Raw genomic sequence first — 21,058 nt, 5'->3', positions numbered from 1 at the left:
CGCGCCCCATTTGGACTGAGTTGGTTTACGGCACATGAACTCAGCTAATATTAGTCTCTGATACAAGTGCATGATTACTGTATCATTAATATAATTATTGAGAAAAAAATCATGTCATAAAAAGTTAATAAAAAGATCTTACTGTAAAAACATTATGTGAGAGTAGAGTTTTCCATTAATTAAGCCCACTTACCTGGTACACTGCTGCATCCAGATTGCTAAGAGCTAGAAAAGCCATGTTGTTCTGAACAGCATACACTAGTGATGGCACACTTAATTTCATCAGTTCTTTGGGGCTTCCCAAGACGTTTTCACTTAGAGATGCCTTGAATCTACCCAGACTACCAGTTTCTCTTTGAAAACAAAACAGGGAGATGGGAGAGTGGTGAGAAAGCAAATTAAAGAGCATTCTTTTAATAAGATGCTTTCACACAAAGGTAACTATATTAAGTTTACTGATGTAGCTGAGCACACTTTAAAAATAATTTTCAGCTAATTTTGGACGTACTTAAACACATCAATGGAGCATTCCCATTTAAAAAATTAAAATGTCTACTTAGAAAAGTATAACTAGATTTATGACCATCAATCTCTGGTCAAAACTCTAGGACTTTCTCAATATATTAAGTAATAAGATATGAGGAAACAAAATTATTGATAAACTGTCTATAAAAAATCCTATTCCACTTTAACCATATTGTGTCAAGTTCACTCTGGTTTTTTATTTTTATTTATTTATTTTAGTAATGGGGATTGAATCCAGGGGCATTCTACCTCTGACCCTACACCCCACCTCTTTTTATTTTTATTTTGAAACAAAATCTCACTAAGTTGCTGAGGTTGGCATTCAAACTTCCTGTATCAGCCGCACAATACTGGGAGTATAGCTGTGTGCCACTGTCCCCAGCCTTTTTTTTTTTAATTGGTTGGGCTTATTAACCATATTTAATTTTTTTTTCAAATTATAATGAATTTGAAACACAAACAAAAGGAAAAGGATATAGTATTTAAAGAGATTATTTATTGTAGAAATCAAGTGATCAGATCAATATTGTATGTTAATTCAGTGCCTATGAAGTATAAAAATTTTAATTTATATATAAACAGTTTCCTAAAATTCAAGTCTAACTTTATAATTCTGTAGGGAATATGAATAATTTACTATCTCCAACAAAAGTAACCTCTATCTATAATGTACAAAAAAGTGTACTACTTGACTGCATAGCTGATCATGCATGCTTTCAACTATTCTTATTTTTACTCAGGAGAACTGGCTAATCTGGCTCATATTTTTTTTACTATAAATCAACTCATTTATTTCCTGAAAATAAAAATAAAATAAGCATCAATATTCCCCCAAAAAGTGTCTCATCAAAACTTTTATAAATGCAGCTCACAATACCCTTACTAGGACCAAAAAACTTTATTGGTAAGATAAGTCTATTTTATGATAACAACCTTTGTATTTTGGGTTAACATATTAGAAACAATAGTTGCAAACTGAAATTTTCATAGTTAAATACTGCAAAAATAATTACCTAAGGTCTAAGGACCAAAATCTGTCATGCTAAATTGATTACCTGTGCCTATACTGTTCTACATTAACTGCAGAACATCCTACGCACTAAGGCCACATAAACAAAATACATCTTATTTACAGATTTTTTTCTACTGCCAAATTCAACACCCTCTGCACTACAGTGGTAAAGCCTATATGCTGCAGAGCTGGACATGATGGTGCATGCCTGTAATGCCAGTTCTTTTTTTTTTTTTTTTTTTTTTTTTTTGTGGGTCTGGGGATGGAACCCGGGCATTCGAACTCTGAGCTACACCCCCAGCCCTATTTTTTATTCTTTATTTTGAAACAGGGTCTCACTAAATTGCAAAGAGCCTCACTAAGTAGCTGAGGCTGTCCACAAACCACAATCCTCTGGTCTCAGCCTCCTGAATGCTGGGATAACAAGCATGTGCCACCACACCTGGCTTTGTAATGCCAGTTTTTGGGAGGCTGAAGACAGGAGGATTGCAAGTATGAGGACATGCCTCAGCAGCATAGTGAGACTCTCAGTAACCTAGCAAGACCCTGTTTCGAAACAATTTTTTTTTTTTTTTTTTTTTTTTTTTTTGCAGTACTGGGAATTGATCCCAGGGGCATTCTACCTCTGAGCTATAACCCCAGCCCTATTTTTTATTCCTTATTTTGAAACAGCTCACCAAGTTACAGAGGGCTTCACAAAGTAACTGAGTCTAGCCCCCAACCTGTGATCCTCCTGTCTCAGCCTCCTAAGTACTGGGATTACAAGTGTGAGCCACCACATCCAGCCAATTTTTTTTTTTTTTTTAGGTTCCTGGGATGGAACCCAGGGGCATCTACCTCTGAGCTACGCCCCCCGTCCTATTTTTCAGTCTTTTTATTTTTTCAAACAGGGTCTCACTGAGTTGTGAAAGGTCTCGCTAAGTAGCTGAGGCTGTCCATGAACCGAGATCTTTTGTTCTCCACCTCCCAAATGCTGAGATTACAAGCGTGGCCCACACCAGGCCAAAATTGTTTTGTTTTTAAAGGGCTGGGAGAGCCTAGCACAGTGGTGTACACTTGTAATCCCAGCATATGGGAAGCTGAAGAGGATCACAGGTTCACTACCAGCCTCAGCTACTTATGCACTCCACAGTCTAGTGAGACCCTGTTTAAAAAAAAAGAATGAAAGAAAAAAATTAAGGCGCAGGGAGTGGTGGCGCACGCTTGTAATCCCCGTGCTTGGGAGGCTGAGACAGTAGGATCGCGCAGATTCGAAGCCAGCCTCAGCTACTTAGTGAGGCTCTCAGCAACTGAGATTCTGTTTCCAAATAAAAATATAAAATAGGTCTGGGAGTATAACCTGGAGATAGAAGGCCTCTGGGTTCCACCCCCAGTACCACCAAAAAAAAAAAAAAAAAAAAAAAATAGGGCTGGGGTATAGCTTGGAGGTAGGTAGAATGCCCTGGGTTCTACCCCCAGTACCAAAGCGGGGGGGGGGGGGGGGGGGGGGCTGGGAATATAGCTCAGAGGAGTAGAATGCCAGAATGCCACTAGGTTCAATCTCCAATAAAATACACACACACACACACACACACACACACACACACACACACAACTATATGCTGCACAGTAATGTACATAGGCTGGTGGTTGACTACAAATTCCATCAGAAAAGAGGAAAAAATATCAAAAGAATTGCTCTACTGGACGATACATATAAGTTTCCCAAGTGTCTGAAGATTGGCTTTTAAAGGTTTGCCTCTTGTTCTCATTGTCTGGGTTTTTGTTTCTTTTGTGATGCTAAGGAAAGAACCCAGGGCATATGAAGTTAGCACTGAGCTACATCCCCCAGCCCTTAACTGCTTCTTAATACAAATCTAAGATGTCCTATATACTTTCCTAACATCCTAAACAGGGATTAAAGAACAGTTTTTCAAGAATGTTTTCTCCTTGATTATAAAATTAAAGAAAAAAAGATTTAAAAAAAAAACCCACAGGGTTCCAACCAAAGAAACCATCTTTAAGGATGATGTGTTAAAAATCATAATTGTACATATCACATAATGGCATAGATATAAACCTTATATATGGCATGCAATACAGAATACTCTTTTCACTATATTGTTAATTTAGTGTTCTTATAAAATGCTGACTTATACATTGATGTATCTTCAGAGTGGAACCTTAAAGGAACTACTGAGGTACTGTTTGTACAAATCCCCCATACTCTACCTCCTCCTGTGTCTATCTCCTACAAGTTTCTGCAAGCAAAATAATTATAGCATAACAGCTATTCTCCTTTCCCAAATTCCCAGCAATGGGAAATGCCATTTTACCTTCACCCCATAAAGATATAAATAAGCCTTCAGTGCAATCAATGACTATTTTGGCTATGCAGAGAGAGCTGGCCTCTGCCCTATCAAAATAGGGCACTTAAGGATCCAGTTACTACTCTTAACATCACATCTGCACCCATAATCAATGGTGTTGTGGTTCCTTTTCTGCCAAGACATCCTGCTGCCTCAGCATCTATGTGTTGAGAACCCCACTCCACATAGTTATTCGGCAAAAAAGCCCCGAGAAGGAGGTGTCGTCTCTGGCCAAAGTACCCCCCACTTTTAGATACTCTTCACTATTATTCCTTTTAACTTTCTACATGAATTGCTCCAGTGATGTGAAATTAGGACTATAAAAAGAAACTGAGTCCGTGGAAATAAACTCTCTAATAATTTGTCTAAACGTCCTTGGCTCTGCTCAACAATAATGAGAAACTGGCCAGAATTCAGGTACTGTGATAAGCACCCCAGCTGCAGCAATCACAAATGGCCTCCGACCTTCATCACTATCTATCAACTCTGGCAAAAGTAGCTCAGTTCAAAATAATTATTCACCCTTGAAATCCTGCCTAGAGACAGAGAGAAACCTTATGTGTAACCTTAAAGAAACAACTTAGCTACCCGAATACAATAGACCCAAAGAAAAAGACTATTAACTTTTACCTCAGTGTAAGCACTCCAGGAGATAGAAAAACTGGCCGCATAATTAGAAATAAATATTACAAAATAAAGGACAGACATTTTAAATATATATATGTATGAAGGAAAAGAAATACCGTAAGAGTAAGAAAAGTATTTTTGCATGAAGAAGAGCTTATCATAAGAAAGTCCCAACTGGGAAAGAAAGAAATTAGAAAGTTAGAAGCAGACTGCAGAGAGTTTGTGACAGGGAAGTGGATTCTTTTAATAGGCTTGTTGTTTAAAGAAGAGTGCTCAGCAGTTAAGGAAATACATCTGACAATTAGAACTAAGAACCTTGTGGTGTTGTTTGTGGTATTTTGTCTGCCAAACTGTGTTGTGAGTATGCTTAAGCTTTCAGATTTAGAAGATAAGGTACCAACACCTGAAAAAACTCCATCACATCCACCTGAATCACCACATTTCCCCACACTTGCTATATGAATTGAGCCCAAAAAGATGGAAAAGTTCCAGGAAAAGTTAAAGAAGATTCCCCGAGAAGCTCCCAAGCCTTGACTATTCTGGGAGGCTGCCACCTGGAACTGCTTATCTACAAGACCTTGGGACCTTGGAGAGAAACAGGAGTTAATTCTTCAAAGGCCAACAGCCAGCTGAAAGACCCTCCCCCCTTTCTCTTAACTTTACTGGTGAAGTGTATAAATTTCTTGGGGTTTTCATAATAAAGTGTCATTGGCTCAAGAAGCCTTTGTCCACCTCAGGTTCTTTTCCAAAGCGTCGTAACTAAAAACTTAAGGAATTCATAGAGGGGAAAGAACTGCTGCAGATAAGAATCTGCAGAACGTTGCCTGCCTTTTGTCCCATCTTTCTGAGGCCCCCGACCGCTAGTGGACTTGCCCCCCACAGGACTGAACCCGCCGGTAACACTTTTCTACCTGTCACTTTTCTTTCTTACCTCTTCTTCACCTACTTTTTCAGCTTTCAAATGAAAAGAAGAGCTTATGAAACACATTAGCTGCCAGGTGAGAACTCTCCCTCCACGTGCCAAGCCAGTGCAGTGTGTCAAGATCAGCCTCCAGGTCTTCTCTTTCAGCCATACCTCTCCTGTTAGCTGGATGCTTAGAAGCTTTTTTTTTTCATAGCCAGGAACATTTGGATATCCTTTCTGGCTCCTTCTCTAAGCAGATATTAGAGGAGCCAAGTTATGCCAGAATGTGAGCTACTGAGAAGCTCAAATTTCACTGCAGTACCTTAGACTTATAGCACTATTATATAATTACAAGAGTTGAAATAAGTTACCGATGCTAAAAGAACAAAAGAATAGTAGAAGCCTTAAAGAGTAAGCTGAGCATGGCACACTTATAATCCCAGTACTTGGGAGGCTGAGACAGGAAGATCGCAGGTTTGCAACCAGCCTGGCCATCTGCAATTTAGTGAGTCTCTGTTTCAAAATAAAAGAATAAAATAGGGCTGGAGGTGTAGCTCAGAGGTAGAATATCCCTGAGTCCCATCCCAGTACCACAATAAAAGGAGTAAATTGTTAAAATTAATCATATTAAATCCTACTTAAATTGATTTGTGAAGACTATAGCTCTTGCCAAGTGTGGTAGGCTCATGCCTGTAATTTTAGTACTTGGGAGGCTGAGACAGGAGGATCACAAGTTCAAGGCCAACCTTAGCAACTTAGCAAGACCCTGTTTTAAAATTTAAAAAAAACAATTTTTAAAAAGGGCCAGAGGTATAACTCAGATAGAATGCCCTTGTTCAACCCCCAGTACCAAAGGGAAAAAAGAGAGAATATAGCTATTTAGCTTTATTCACTAAAGTTTAAAAAAAAATCATAAAAAGAGTAATATATGTACCAGAAAGTACTACTATACCATCTATCCTTTTCTTTTACTATTAAGGGGACAAAAATAAACAATTCTAAATATATTATAGGCTTTGCCAGGCAGTGGCACACACCTGTAATCCTAGTACTTGGGAAGATGAAACGGAAGATCGCAGGTGCAGGTGCGTGGCTAACCTCACCAATGTAGCAAGGCATACAGCAACTTAGTGAGACCCTGTTTCCAAATTTTAAATTTTTAGAAATAGGGCTGGAGGTGTAGCTCTGGCAGAATGCCCCAGGCTTCAATCCCCAGTACCAAATAAATATAGTCAAGTAAGTAAATATAAACTATAGCCTTAACTATACTACAAAAGGAATAAGTAGAAACTAAAAAACATTTTTCCTGACTTCATGTTTTCTTGGAAATCAAATCACAAGCACCTTTGTGAGGCACCTTTTGATATCAATTAATTACATTTAGTTGTATAAGTGACTTTGATTTAAAAAGAAAAAAAAGCATGTACAATCAAAAAAAGCTTCTTAGATGCAGTCTTTTATCCTATTAAGTTTCCCACTTGAATGACTGGGTTTCAAAAAAAAAACTTCCAGGCCCCCCCAAAAAAAAATTATTATTTTTATCACTGAAATAGGATCTACGTGCAACCTTTTATTACTTGAAGAAATCCTGAAGCTCCAGGTTGATGCAGAGACTCAACTGCTGCCTCCCACCCCACCCCACCCCACCCCCAATTTTCTTATCAATCAGCAAAAACCAGTTCCTTCTGATCTGTGTTTAGTCAAGAGTGGGCCTCTTTCTTCCAACTCCTGATCTGATGAGAACTACTAGGAGGCATCAAATCCTTGGCTTGGTTACCAAGGTACTGTGGAAAACAGTGCAGCAGAAGTTACCCCCAACTTAGGAAATCTAACTTTTGTTACAAATTACTATCTGCAAAGTTTAGTAAAATTAACTCATATAGTTTTTTTTTGTTTTTTTTTTTTTTTTGGTGGTACTGGGGGTGGAACCCAGGGGCTTTCTACCCCCGGGCTACACTCCCAGACCTATTTTATATTTTATTTGGAAACAGAGTCTTGCTAAGTTGCTGAGAGCCTCACTCAGTAGCTGTGGCTGGCTTTGAACCTGAGCGATCCTCCTATCTCAGCCTCCCAAGTGCAGGGATTACAAGCGTGCTCCACCATGCCCAGCAACTCATATAAAATTTGTAAGGGCTAGGTACAAAAACCAATAATGAAGTCAACTTGGCAAAAATATCTGTTATACAAAGGCACATGATTTTTACATTCTCCCCAGGACCCTTAGCCCATCATAGCATGGGTATGAAGAGGTAGTTAAAATGTAAACCTAGGAAATAATATATAGGACTAGAAAATCTATAACAAAGATATTTGGCCACTATCTTCATGATTGTATACAATACTAGGAAACAGTATAAGAACCTTCTCTGATCTTAATATGAAAAAGCAGTTCAAAGACCTAAGATGTATTTGGTTTATTACTAAGACACACCCAAAGTATAGGTACATTAACATTACATTTACACATCCTGCTTGGGTTATTTAGTCGTTACAGAATGTGGTGAACAGCAAATAATGAAAAGTTGACTTTGTTCTAAGGCAATGCAAAAGTGTCTTACTTCCTTTTCTTCATAACACAGACATTTAAATCTGCATTGCAATGTTAACAGATGTCACAGAGCTTAAGTGCAGCACAGAGCTCAGAAGCAATTTTCCTGTAAACTTTAATAGTAATTCATTTTATGAATAAATGTATTTTTTAAATGTCATACTGTTTTATATTTCAAACTATAGCTTAGCAACTTGGAACTTAAAATTCAAATATTAAAAAGTCTTATTCAGAGCTTTTTTAACTATATGCTGAAACTAATCTGCCCCACTCCCCAAAAAGAGAATTTACTTATTTCCCTTTCAATTTAAAAAATAATCTGACATAATCACACAGATGTATAATAGAATATATGTAAAGATAACCATTACGTCTTGGTTTTGTAATAGCAGAAGACTAGAGACAACCCAAATGTCCATCAACAGAGACTGGAACATATGATACATCCATATAATGGAACACCACGCCACTTTTAGAGAGACAGACAGATTTCTAAGGTACTGACATGAAACATAAGTGCAAAAGAGTAAAGTGGCGTACAGTGTATATAGTATATATCACACAGCGCCCAGCAGTCTCTTGCACATAGCTAAAATGATCAATTAGACCACATAAGCCGAATTTATCAAAGTAATATAGCTATCCACTAATTTCTCTCAACACCCTCTTTCTTTTCTTGCTGTTCTAACTTCTGATGGAATTAAAAATAATTTCATACCCCAAAATTATAAGTAATTTCAACAATTATAAGTAAAAGCAACAGGAAATGGGGAATCCTAAATTAAGTGCAAACAGAAACCAAAAGGCCTGTCGTTATTTCAAACGACTAACAAAATTCTACTGAAAAGGAAAAAGAATACCAAATATTCTAAAACTGTATTTTTACTATACGCTCAAAAAATAAAAGCAAAGAACTACAAATACTGAACTTCACTTAGTAAGTTTGTTTTTTTCATAGGTATGTATTAGAAATTCTAGAGCTGCTTATTCTAGGATTGGGCAAATAAAAAACTTGAAGATAATGAAAGCCAGACTCATTGCCACTGGAGAAAGTAAAGGAAGGAGAAGGCTAGAAACCCCAGGGGTGCCGAATCATAATTACAGGTATCAACCAGTTTATAACCCTGTGACAGAGAGAGAAGTAGAGGCAGGTGTGTGTGTAGACATACTTTCCTACTTCTGTCTGCTGAAGGGATGTGGAAGGAAGGATACTGCAGTAGTCATGTATATACCACACCTAGTGTAGATTGTGATTTCTAAATACCATTCTGGGAATTAAAAAAAAAATAACAAGGAATCCTTGAAGAAATGTATGATCTCAGGGTTGCAGCAGGCAAAGTACAAAATAAGCCTAAAACAACTTGCTGCATTACAAAGGAACTATTTAGAGACAAATGAAAATATGGAGAGGGGGGAAAAAGAAGGAAGAGACCCCTCTGTCCCAAATCTGGAACAGTTTGAGCAACAAAAGGATAATAGTGGATTCTGATCTACAGAGTAACATAATCCATGGAGGAGGGCCTCTTTACAGAAGAATACCAGCTAATAAGTGTATAGGGATAATGGAATATTAGGGAATAAATGGGATATTAGGAATTACCATTTGACAGTATTCATGAACAATAAAACTAATGGGTGAAAGTGGGCTGAGAAAGGATATTTACTGTCTCAAACTATCTCATCACAAAAACTTGTTAATTATAAAAATGAAATTGGCAATTTTATACAGAGAAACCTAACTGGCACTACCTTAATCAAAAAATCAAACATCAAGAGGAATAGGACTAACAGATACATACACCAAGGACACCTCATTTCTGTGCTATTCTTAACAAAAAAAAAACATTAAATTTAATCATAAGGCATTCAATTAACATAATTTGAAAGATACTCTGCAAAATAAATGACCTATGCTGCTCAACAGTGTCAAGGACACATGATTAAAAAAGGTTGAAGAACTGCCTGACACTGAAGAAAGGGAGAGACATGACCACCAAATGCAGAGTGTGGTCCTGAAATGGGCTGCAATCCATAAAAAAAAGAATTGTTTTTGCTAGGCAAAACATCAGTGGGACAATTGGCAAAATTTATCAAAGATCTATAATTTAGATAATGGTATTATTCTATTAGTACTGCTATCTCAATTTTGAAAATTTTATTGTGATAAGAGAATGTCCTTGTTCCAAGAAAACAGACACCAAAGAATTACCAAAGAATTTAAGGATGAAGAAACATCTTGTCCAAATCTTACTCTCAAATCAGAAAAACTTATTTATATGCACATACAAATACATATACAGAGAGAATATTGTGTTTCATGTGCTATGAATCAAGTATTTGTTTGAACACTCTCTTCCCCCAAAATTTGTATGTTGAAGTCCTACTCCCAATGTGACTGTATTTGGAGCCTTGAGTCTAGGTGAGATGGGGAAGGTAGAGCCCCAGGATGGGATCAGCACCTAGTAGAGGGAGAGACCAAAGCCCCGTCTATCATGTGAAGAAACCACAGAAAGGAAGCTGTCAGCAGACCAGGGGAAGGGCCTTCATCAGACACCTAAACTGCCAGCACTGTGATCGTAGACTTCCCCAGACTGCAGAACTATGAAACAGAAATTTGTATTGCTTATGCCACCCAGTCTATGGCATTGTGTTGTAGCAGTCTGAAGACATCTAAAATAATGTTATCATTTGGAAATAATAGCAGCCTTAATTAAGACATATAGTAAAGTGTTAACATATGGAAATAAGAGAACAAAATAAAATTATTGAAACTATTGAAATGTCTAGAAATACTAAGTGCTTATCTTTGTCCTTCCTAACCAAAAGGCCTCTCAATATTTCACTGTTCTGAAAAGTGCATAATTTGACATTTAAAACTTGTCTTCTAATCCTGTCATTACCAGTTACTTTCTCAGAACCTTTGGCAAATTAAAACTTCCCTCAGCCTAAGATTTCTCCTAAGAAAAGAGGAAATAATAGCTACAGATAAAACTGTAGTTAACAAGAATGAAATAAATATTAGCTATATTTACCTACACATTCCTCTCACCTTTCTCTGAGGTGGGACATAGAACAGTGTTTCTTTTTGAGAGGCTGAGACAGGAGGATCGCACAGGTTCGAAGCCAGCCTCAGCTACTAAGTGAGGCTCTCAGCAACTTAGTGAGACCCTGTTTCCAAATAAAATATAAAATAGGTCTGGGAGTATAGCCCAGAGATAGAAAAGCCCCTAGGTTCCACCCTCAGTACCACCAAAAAAAAAATAAACAGTGTTTCCTTAACCCCAGCCCTGTGGTAGCCTGCCACTCTTAACTGCAATCATCCTGAATGACTAGGGTAGTACATTTAGTCGCTACAGTCTTAAAGGAGGATGTTTGGCACTTAACCTATCATTCTGACACTGATTAACAATTGGCATTCTTCAGTGTATTGTTATTTGTGTTCTAAAAAAAAAAGAAAGCGGGCATCTGTTCATGAGGTTTTTAAAAATGTATTTTTCATAGTAGCCCCACAAAGAGACATTATTCTGTTTTTTTCTGGGGCAATTTTAGCTTATAGCAATATTTTAAGTAGTTTCTCATATTTATTACTCAGTTTTCTTGGTGATCACACCAAATAATGCGTCTCTGCCTTTTGTTCTTTACCACAACCTTAAGTAAAATGTAATTTTTCTTTTCTTTTTTTTTTGTGGTAGTGGGAATGGAACACAGGGGCATTCTACCTCTGAGCTACCCCCCCAAACCCCAACCCTCTTTTTTATTCTTTATTTTGAAACAGGGTCTCCCTGAGTTGCAAAGGGCCTCACTAAGTAGTAGCTGAGGCTATCCTCGAACCACTATCCTCCTGTCTCAGCCTCCCAAATGCTGGGATTACAAGCATGAGCCACCACGCCCGGCTTTTACTTTTCTTCTAAAGAAATAAAAATAAAAAAGTCCACAATCTTGATTACTCCAATATATATCAGGTATTCTTTATTGAAATCAGACTCTATTTCATCTAAGAAGATAGATACTCCCAAGATTTTCAACTAAATTGTATTTACGATTTTTAATTCTTTTTAATTTTTATTTATTTATGGTACTAGGGATTGAACCCAGAGACAGTCTACCCCAAAATATACCTCCAGCCCCATTTTATTTCTTATTTGGAAACAGGATCTTACTGGGTTCCTGAGAGCCTCCCTAAATTGCAGAGACTGGCTTTAAATCTACAATCCTCCTGTCTCAGCCTCTCAAGTACTAGGATTACAAGCATGTGCCACCACACTCAGCGAATTCTCTTTTAAATATTATAAATACCTAGGGTGAAGAAAAAATTGGGGCTTAGAGTTAAAATATTATTTTCCAGTGTTTTAGCAAGCCAACAATACTCTTTAGTCTACGATGGTTTTACCATACTAATGTGAATGTTAGGATACCCATTCCTTAGGGATTACAACCTTCTATACTTCTACCCTAAAGAACGGATAAAAGGGAAGAATCCTAGAGAAAGGGAGCTAGGCACGGTGACAAAGGCCTGTAATCCCAGTACTTGGAAGGCTGAGATAAGAGGATCACAGGTTCAAGACCAGTCTCAGCCATTTAACAAGACCCTGTTTCAAAATAAAAAATAAAAATTGGGCCGGGGGTGTAGTTCAGAGGAACACCCCTGAGTTCAATCCCCAGGACCACAAGATAAAATAAACAAAATAGGACTGTGGGTATAGTACAAGAGAATACCCCGAGTTGAGTCCTCAGTACCACACATACCAAAAAAGGGATCATAGCCATTTGGCCTAGACTGTCATCACAGGTTCTGTCCAAATAGGATTCCCTAATTATAGAAACCCTCTTCTGCCTCAAATCCTGACAAGAGACTGGCCATTCATTTAAAACAAGGGTACTATAATTTGGGTGCTGACAAACCCTAAAGGCACATATGTTAAAGGCTGTCTCCAACTTGGCATCACTAGTGATAGAACCTTGCTGATCCATTTGGTCAAGTCAGTTTGTTAGAGATGGCATTCATCCCTTTCCAGGCTCAAAGTTCTCTTACACACATTAAAAAAAAAAAAGTATGTCTGACTAGACTTCAGAGCTCTAAACGCTCACTGGAATTACCCCTGGAGATACAACTGCCTGTGCTTAAATTCTTGGCACCCAAAGATCCTAATTTGCCTAATTTGCACACTTGACTGAAGTCATGTTGACCCCAGCACGCTTAACTCTTCACAAAGTTCTAAGGCACTGCCTCAGACCAGAATGCCTCTTGTGATTTCTTAAACAAGGTAACTTCCATTTGTCTAAAGTTTAGACTCTGTTTAGACTGTAAGCAAACTGTTTATAGAGTCTAAATAGACTATACATATTATTACATGTTTCTACTTATATTAGCTCTGGAGTTTCTGGTTATCCTGTCTAGAGAAAGTAATCATTAGAGCATATGGAGTCGAATTACATTGCAAATATAAATATTTTTACAAAGTCACTCTTTTTATTGATCTCTTAATCTCACAACATTAATATAATAGGACTTCTCTTCTGAATTTCAGACCCATTTAATCCAACTGTCTGTTTTCCAAGTCTATTTGGATAACTCAATGTCATTAAAAACTTTACATTATACCTAGTCAGAATTAAATGGCTGGTATCTTCCTCAAATCTGTTTTTATTCTGTCTCAGGGAAAAACAAAAAACAAATAAACAAAAAACTACAAATTTGTTTATACTAGGAAACCTTCAGATTACCTTTGAAACTATCCCTTCTCCCACCTATTATAGTTGATCCTCCTTATCCATAGACTCTGAATTCTCCTACTCTCTAAAATTTATTTGTAACTCCCTAATCAATACTTGCAGTGCTTTTATAGTCACTGGCAGTCAGGCACAAGACTGCAACAATGGTTGTCACCCAAACACACATTCCAGCAGAGGCTGAACAAGGCAATAGCCTGCCTTCTGGTTTCAGCTCTCAGAACGTAGACAAGTGCAAACTAGTACCACATTTCTGCATTTTTGTGCTTTTTGTTGATTTTGCTGTTTAAAATGCACAGTAATAAAGTGCTACCCAATGTTCTAAGTGTAAGAAGGCTATAACATTATGAAGAAAATACATGTGATAAACTTTAATCAAGCTTGAATTATAATGCTGATGATGAGTTCAATGATAATAATCAATAAAATATGATGTTAGCCTTCTGTTACCTTTACAAAATTCCTTAGGTAATCACCTTATATGAGAGGATTTATTCTGGCTCACAGTTTTGGAGGTTTCAGTCCGTGATCAGTTGACCCCTTGCTTTGGGCTGGGCAGCACATCACGGTGGGAGGTGTGGCAGAATAAAGCCACTCACCTCATGGACAGGAAGCAAAAGAGAATGAGGGGATTCCCACAACCCACTTCAAGGACACATCCCAGTGATCTAACACTCCCACTAAGCCCACCTTAAAGGTTCCACCACCTCCCAAGAGCACCATGCTGAAGACCAAGCCTTTAACACATGGGCCACCACTAGGGGACATATAAGATCCAAATTATAGCACTGAATAAAGTTTCTTTAAACTGAAACACACACAAAATAAGGCTATGTATTGATCAGTTGAAAAAAATTATCAAAGACTCAATGGAAGCCTAACCTGTATTTCTCCTAGGAGTAACATTTTTATATTTACTAATTAGTAAATTTATATTTACTAATTATATTTAGTCACCACCAGTATACAGAGCATAACTCCTTTGAATAATGAGAACTGACTATGTATACAAACCCAATGCTAAATCCTAGTGATAGAACCTCCAGAGTATAACTCAAATCCATAAACTTCTCTTCATAACCTGTGCTGCTATTTTAGGCTTTTAAAAAGTTTCCCTTCTTCCAACTCTTACACATTGTACTTCCGATTTTTCTATCCCATATTCATTTCAGGGGCCAAAGTGACTCGTAGCAAAATTATTTGTCATGTTAGTTTCCAATTTAAACTCTTCATTGATTTCCATATATATATATTTTTTTTTAACTTTTTTTTTGGTGGTACTAGGGGTGGAACCCAGAGGTTTTCTACCTCCAGGCTATATACTCCCAGACCTATTTTATACTTTACTTGTAAACAGGGTCTCACTAAGTTGCTGAAAGCCTCACTAAGTAGCTGAGGCTGGCTTTGAACCTGTGCGATCCTCCTGTCGCAGCCTCCCAAGCGCTGGGATTACAAGAGTGTGCCACCACGCCCAGCTGATTTCCTAATATATTTGAAATCGAATCCATGATCTTTAAAAGGCCCCTAAGATTATTCTTGATACTCTGATGAGCTTTCCTGCTTCACTTTAGCACTGCTCCCCTCTCATGCCACTCCAGATATACTCATGGGCTATTGTTTAAAAAATCAAGGTGTAGTGGCACATGCCTGTACTGGAAAGGCTGAGACAGGAGGATTACGAGTTCAAGACAGCCTCAGCAACTTACTGAGACCCTTACCAACTTAGCAAGACCATTTCAAAGTAAAAAATAAAAAGGGCTGGAGACAAAGCTCTGCAATAGAATGCCCTTGAGTTGAATCCCTAGTGCCAAAAAAAAAAAAGAATTTTTCTACCCCAAAAAGTTCAAACAGTGTTCTCTTTGCCCTATCTGCTCTTTTCTTACCTAACTTCTATTCAATCTTTATATCTAGGTTTAAGTGTAACTTCCTCAGAGAGGAGTCCTTCTGGTCCTACTGGAGGCCCTCTATTATACTTGCTCTTAGTACCCTCTACTTGTTTTTCATAACACCACCAATTTATTATAATATCTGGTTCTCCAATAAACTATAAGCTCCATGAAGGCAGAACTATGTCTTTTAGTTTACAACTATACTTCTTGCATCTAGTGTTGAGGTCCTAGATGGGGGCTTGATAAATATTTGCTAAGTAAATGAATGAACCTGATCTCCCTACTAAATCTTTGTGCGTTCGTGTGTGTGTGTGTGTGTGTGTGTGTGTGTGTGTGTGTGTGTGTGTGTGTGTGTTACTGGTATCAGGGCCTTACACATGCTAGGCAAGCATTCTACCACTAAGCTACATCCGCAGCCCTTCTTTTTTATTTTGAGACATGGTCTAAGTTGTCCAAGCTGATCTCAAACACTCAAGAAATGCTTATTGTCTTCATTATATTCCTCTGAAACAGAAGTCAACCAATTTTTTTCTATTAGGGTCAAATAGTAAATACCTTAGGCTTTCTGATCCAGTCTCTGTTACAAGAGAAAAAAGCAGGGGGCTGCATTCGATCTGTGGGCCAAGTTTGCCAAACCCTGCTCTAGAGTGGGTTTTTTTTTTTTTTTTTTTTTTTTTTTTGCGGAACTCAGAATGGAATCCAGGGGTATTCTACCTCTGAACTACATCCCCCAGCTCTATTTTTTTATCCTTTATTATAAACTGAAACAGGGTCTCATTGAGTTGCAAAGGGCCTCACTAAGTAGGAGCTGAGGCTGCCTTTGAACCGCAATCCTCCTGTCTCCCAATGCTGGGATTACAAGCCTCCCAAATGCTGGGATTACAAGCGTGAGCCACCACACCCAGCTCAAGAGTGGGGTTCTTTAACCTCAGCATTACTGACATTTGGGGCTGGATAACTGTTGTAGAGGACTGTTCCGGATATTGTAGGTGTTCAGCAGCACTCCTGGACTCGGACATCAAAAATAGCTTCTCCAGGGTGAGATCACCCCTAAGCTGAGAAACACTTCCCAAGAGCAATCAAATGTAAAAAGATGTAATTTGAGTTTCTTTTCTGTTTGTTGTTGCTTTCCATGTGGGCTTATACTTATTTATTAATATATTTTTTCACTAAACAAATGGGGACTAACTATATAAGATGAGGTTGAGGAAGAGGTCAGGCAGTAATGTTTGAGCAATATTCTAAAGGAATTTTTAAGTGATTATTATATATACTGTTGAAAACACAGAAGGAAATGAACAATCATCCTTGCCTGAAATAAATTTAGGAGCTCAACTTCTCTTGAGTACAAAACCCATCTTGGAAAGATTAGCTTCAAATCTCAAAGTCCTCAATCTGATTTCTTAGTCACAAGTTGGAAGACTCTCAGCCTTTAGTTACGGAATCATTCTCCATAAGCTACTTAATATTTTTTACTCTTGTTTTGAGTTGCATTGTCCCAGATAATAAAAAAAATACAAAATTGTCCATATATGTTGTTGACTGAATCTAAGTGCCTCTCTCCCTCTAATTTATTGGTGCATTGTAATCATACGTCTTGATGAGGTACAGAATGGTAGAGGCATACATGCACATACCTTAAGTGGAAAAATAATCATTTAACACACTACAGGTAATTATACTTACTTTGCTAAAAGTCCCACACTTAGAAATAACTTTATAACTTCTGTGATACACACAGCTGTGGTTGAAAAGTAGAGTTCTTTGTCTGTTGTCCTCGTGTATCTTAAAGCTATGGTATAAGCTGCAGCCACCAGGGTCATCACTGTCAAGCAGTATAACTTAAATAGTAAAGTGATATTTTCTGGAAAACATGTGCAACAAAAATATTATTTAGTAGACAATATTATGTATGTGAAAACTAAAAGATAGCCCTAAACACTTGCTAATTTCCAGCACAAAATATATTTTAAAGCCTACAACATTTCTTTCTTTCTTCCTTCCTTTCTTTCTTTTCTTTTTTTTTCTTTTGTGCTACTAGGGATGGAACAAGGGGCATTCTCCCTCCAAGCTACACCCCAGCCCTATTTTATTCTTTATCTTGAAACAGGGTCTCACTAAGTTGCTGAGGGCCTCACAAGTTGCTGAGGCTGGCCAAGAACCTGCAATCCTCCTGTCTCAGCCTCCCAAGTACTGAGATTACAAGCATGCATCAGCCTGCACCTCTAGCCCATGACATTTAAAATCCTATTTCAAAACACTTTCTAACTACATGAACACAAAGCAATGAAACAAACCTCACTTTGAATATTAATGCCAGTTAGGCATCCCAACTCCAAGATTATGTGGCATACTGATTCTAAGATGTTCTTTACTACATAATTACCTTTATGATTAAAAACTTGTGAAAGCAAAGCATGAATGTAATTGCAATACATATTCCCAACTTAAAGATTATTAGAGACCTTTATCAAAATCAAAACTTATATTTATCCTCTTGGTTTGCTGCATTATAACAAAAAATAATTCAACACCAGTGAGTATTAAGAACAAAGTTCACCATGGTGACGCACACTTGTAATACCAGCATTCAGGAGGCTGAGACCAGAGGACTGCAGTTCACAGACAGCCTCAGCTATGTAGCCAAGCCCTTGGCAACTCAGTGAGACCCTGTTTCAAAATTAAACAGACTAAAAAAAATAGGGCTGGGGTGTGGCTTGAAGGTAGAATGCCCCTGAGCTCCATCCCCGGTACTGAAAAAAAAAAGAAAAAAAAAAGTTCACCAGGCATAGTGGCACAAACCTGGAATCCTAGTACTTGGAAAGCTGAGTCAAGAGGCTCACAGGCAGCTTCAGCAACTTAGCAGGCCCTTTGCAATGTAGTGAGATACTATTTCAAAATAAAAAAAGGGTTGGAGATATAGTTCAAAGGTAGAATGCCCCTAGGTCCAATTCCTAGTACAACAAGAAAAAAAAAAAAAAAAGAATAAAGCTCTATGAAACTTGAAATGCAGCAAGTACACAACTTACAGACTTGAATTGAGAGCTGCTTACAAGTGTATCTGAGCAGCAGGGACCACTCAGGCACAGAGCCAGTCCAATACCTTGATAAAACCAAGCACTGGGATACCAGATTTCTCCTGGACTTCCTACTCTCATACTGCCATCATCCAAGGCTCAAACTATTTCTTTTCAAGACAAATTAAATTAAGGATATCACATAAGATATTTATGTAACAAAACAAATTTCCGCAATTTTTTATAACAAAGTACAGTGCTTTGTAATATACATTACCACTAATGGGAAGATTGGATTTGAAGGAGACACCATTTTGTTTACTGAAGTGTTCAAAGACAGTGTTCTGTCATCAACTCTGTTGTAATGTTCATATATAAAAACCACTTTTAGCTCAGAGTTATACAAAAATAAGCAACAGGCTGATCTAGCCAGGGACTCAATACTTTGCCGACTCCAGGTTAAGAATGACAGAGACAAGCTAAGGGTGGTGGGGCACACTTGTAATACCAGTACTTGGGAGGCTGAGACAGGAGGATCTCAGATTCGTGGGCAGCCTCAGCTTCTTAGTGAGGCCCTCTGCAACTTAAGTTTCAAAACAAATAAATAAAAATAGAGCTGGAGGTACAGCTCAGTGGCAGCAATAGGCTGCTACTACTATTACCCTCTGTGCTCGATGTGCTTTTGTTCACTGTTTTGGAGGCCTAGCCACAATCTGAAGGTGATTTTCATGGGAAAATAGGTGTTTCAAACAGAATACCTTTAAATCAGGTGACATATATAATAATTTAACAAGTAAACAGGTCCTTTCATATAAGTATTTCCCCCTGGGTAGATTAATGAATAATTTGTAAATTGTCACATTTTTAAAATTACATCAGGTCTTAATTAATAAGTAATATGGTAGAACAGAAGAAATACAGCTTGTAACTGCCTAACCTTTCTTTACAAAAGACCTGACAAGACAAAAAGCAATGTTTAAAAGGAAGTGAAGGAGAACACTACAGTACTCCCTTTGTTCTAAAACTTTCCTATATGGGAGGAAAAGTAATTTCAAAAATAAACAGCCATAACCTTTCATTAATCAGTAGAGGAGAAAGCCCGTCCCTAAGGAGGGGAGAACAAGTGACACTGTTGCTTATGTTTATATGGCCTAAAGGTCAGGATGGTTTTACATTTTTAAATACTTGAAATATTTTAAATAACATTTTATGATGCATAGAGTTATATAAAAAATCAAATTTCAATATGCACAAATGAAGTTTTTTAGAACACAGCCACACTTGCTGGCTTCCAGATTGGTTTAGCTGCATTTTGCCCCACAACTGCAGGGTCTAGTTATGACAAAGACCATCAACTCTTTATAGGAAGTTTGCCCACCAATGCCCTAGATTATCAAATTTCATAAACAAAAGAAGTTAGGGCTGCCTAAGTCAAATCTACTTTATTTTAGCTATTATTTTGTGAATGTTTAAAAACTAAACCTAAGGGCTGGGCATGGTGGCACACGCTTGTAATCCCAGCACTTGAAAGGCTGAGACAGGAAGATCACATAGGTTCAAAGACAGCCTCAGCTACTTAGTGAGGCTCTCAGCAACTTTTAGTGAGACCCAGTTTCCAAATAAAGTATAAAATAGGTCTGGGAATATAGCCCGGAGGTAGAAAGCCCCTGGGTTCCAACCCCAGTACAAAAAAAAAAAAAAAAAAAAAAACTAAACCTAATATTTATAGCCTACAAATATATTCTGACCTACATTAATTTTGCCATCAACTTTTAAAAAATACTGATTTGCATAGTGATTATATGCAATACATATATACATATATATAACTCAAAATAACTAGAGTAGAAAAATAACAAAATAAATTTAGACATTTGTAAAATACGTGGGACTTTGGTATATAATGCCAAGTGCTGTGTCCATATATGTTACTGTCACTCTGAACTAATTATGATATAAGACTACAATGCACCAATAAAAGTAGATTCTAAAAAAAAAGGAACATTTCAACTTTTAGAAATAATGTTTTAAGCCAGGTATGTTAACACACACTTGTAATCCCAGTATGTGGGAGCCTGAGACAGGAGGATCGCAGGTTCATGGCCAGCCTCAGCTTAGCGAACCCTCCACAACTTAGTGAGACCCTGATTCAAAATAAAGAATAAAAAATAGGGCTGGGGGGGGGAGCTCGGAAGTAGAATGCCCCTGGGTTCAATCCGCAGTACTGCAAATAAATAAATAAATAAATAGTGTTTTAGTCCAACACCTGTAATCCCAGTACTTGCGAGGATGAGACAGGAGGGTCGCAGGTTCCAGGTCAGCATCAGTAACTGAGCAAAGCACAAAGCAACTTAGTGAGAACCTGTTTCAAAATACAAAATAAAATGTGGCTGGGGGTATGGCTCAGAGGTAGAATGCTCCTGGGTTCAACATTCAGTACCAAAAAAGTATTTTAAGT

At 37.7% G+C, this 21,058-nt stretch overlaps 1 protein-coding gene across 2 annotated transcripts in view; it reads right to left on the bottom strand.

Annotated features, from left to right (window-relative positions):
- SLC35A1 (solute carrier family 35 member A1) overlaps positions 1–21,058 on the bottom strand; it is a gene marked incomplete at both ends in the record, with an annotated part of 36,300 nt that overhangs the window by 13,760 nt on the left and 1,482 nt on the right. For both annotated transcript variants that reach the window (XM_080699809.1, XM_080699810.1), the window contains 2 exons: positions 194–353; positions 17,270–17,447. In XM_080699809.1, the coding sequence (XP_080555935.1) occupies positions 194–353; positions 17,270–17,447 (338 nt within the window). The remainder of the gene's footprint in view (positions 1–193; positions 354–17,269; positions 17,448–21,058) is intronic.

Source organism: Muscardinus avellanarius (genome assembly GCF_963383645.1).
Source record: "Muscardinus avellanarius genome assembly, chromosome: 8".
Lineage (NCBI taxonomy): Eukaryota > Metazoa > Chordata > Mammalia > Rodentia > Gliridae > Muscardinus > Muscardinus avellanarius.
This window is presented reverse-complemented; position numbering and strand designations above follow the sequence as displayed.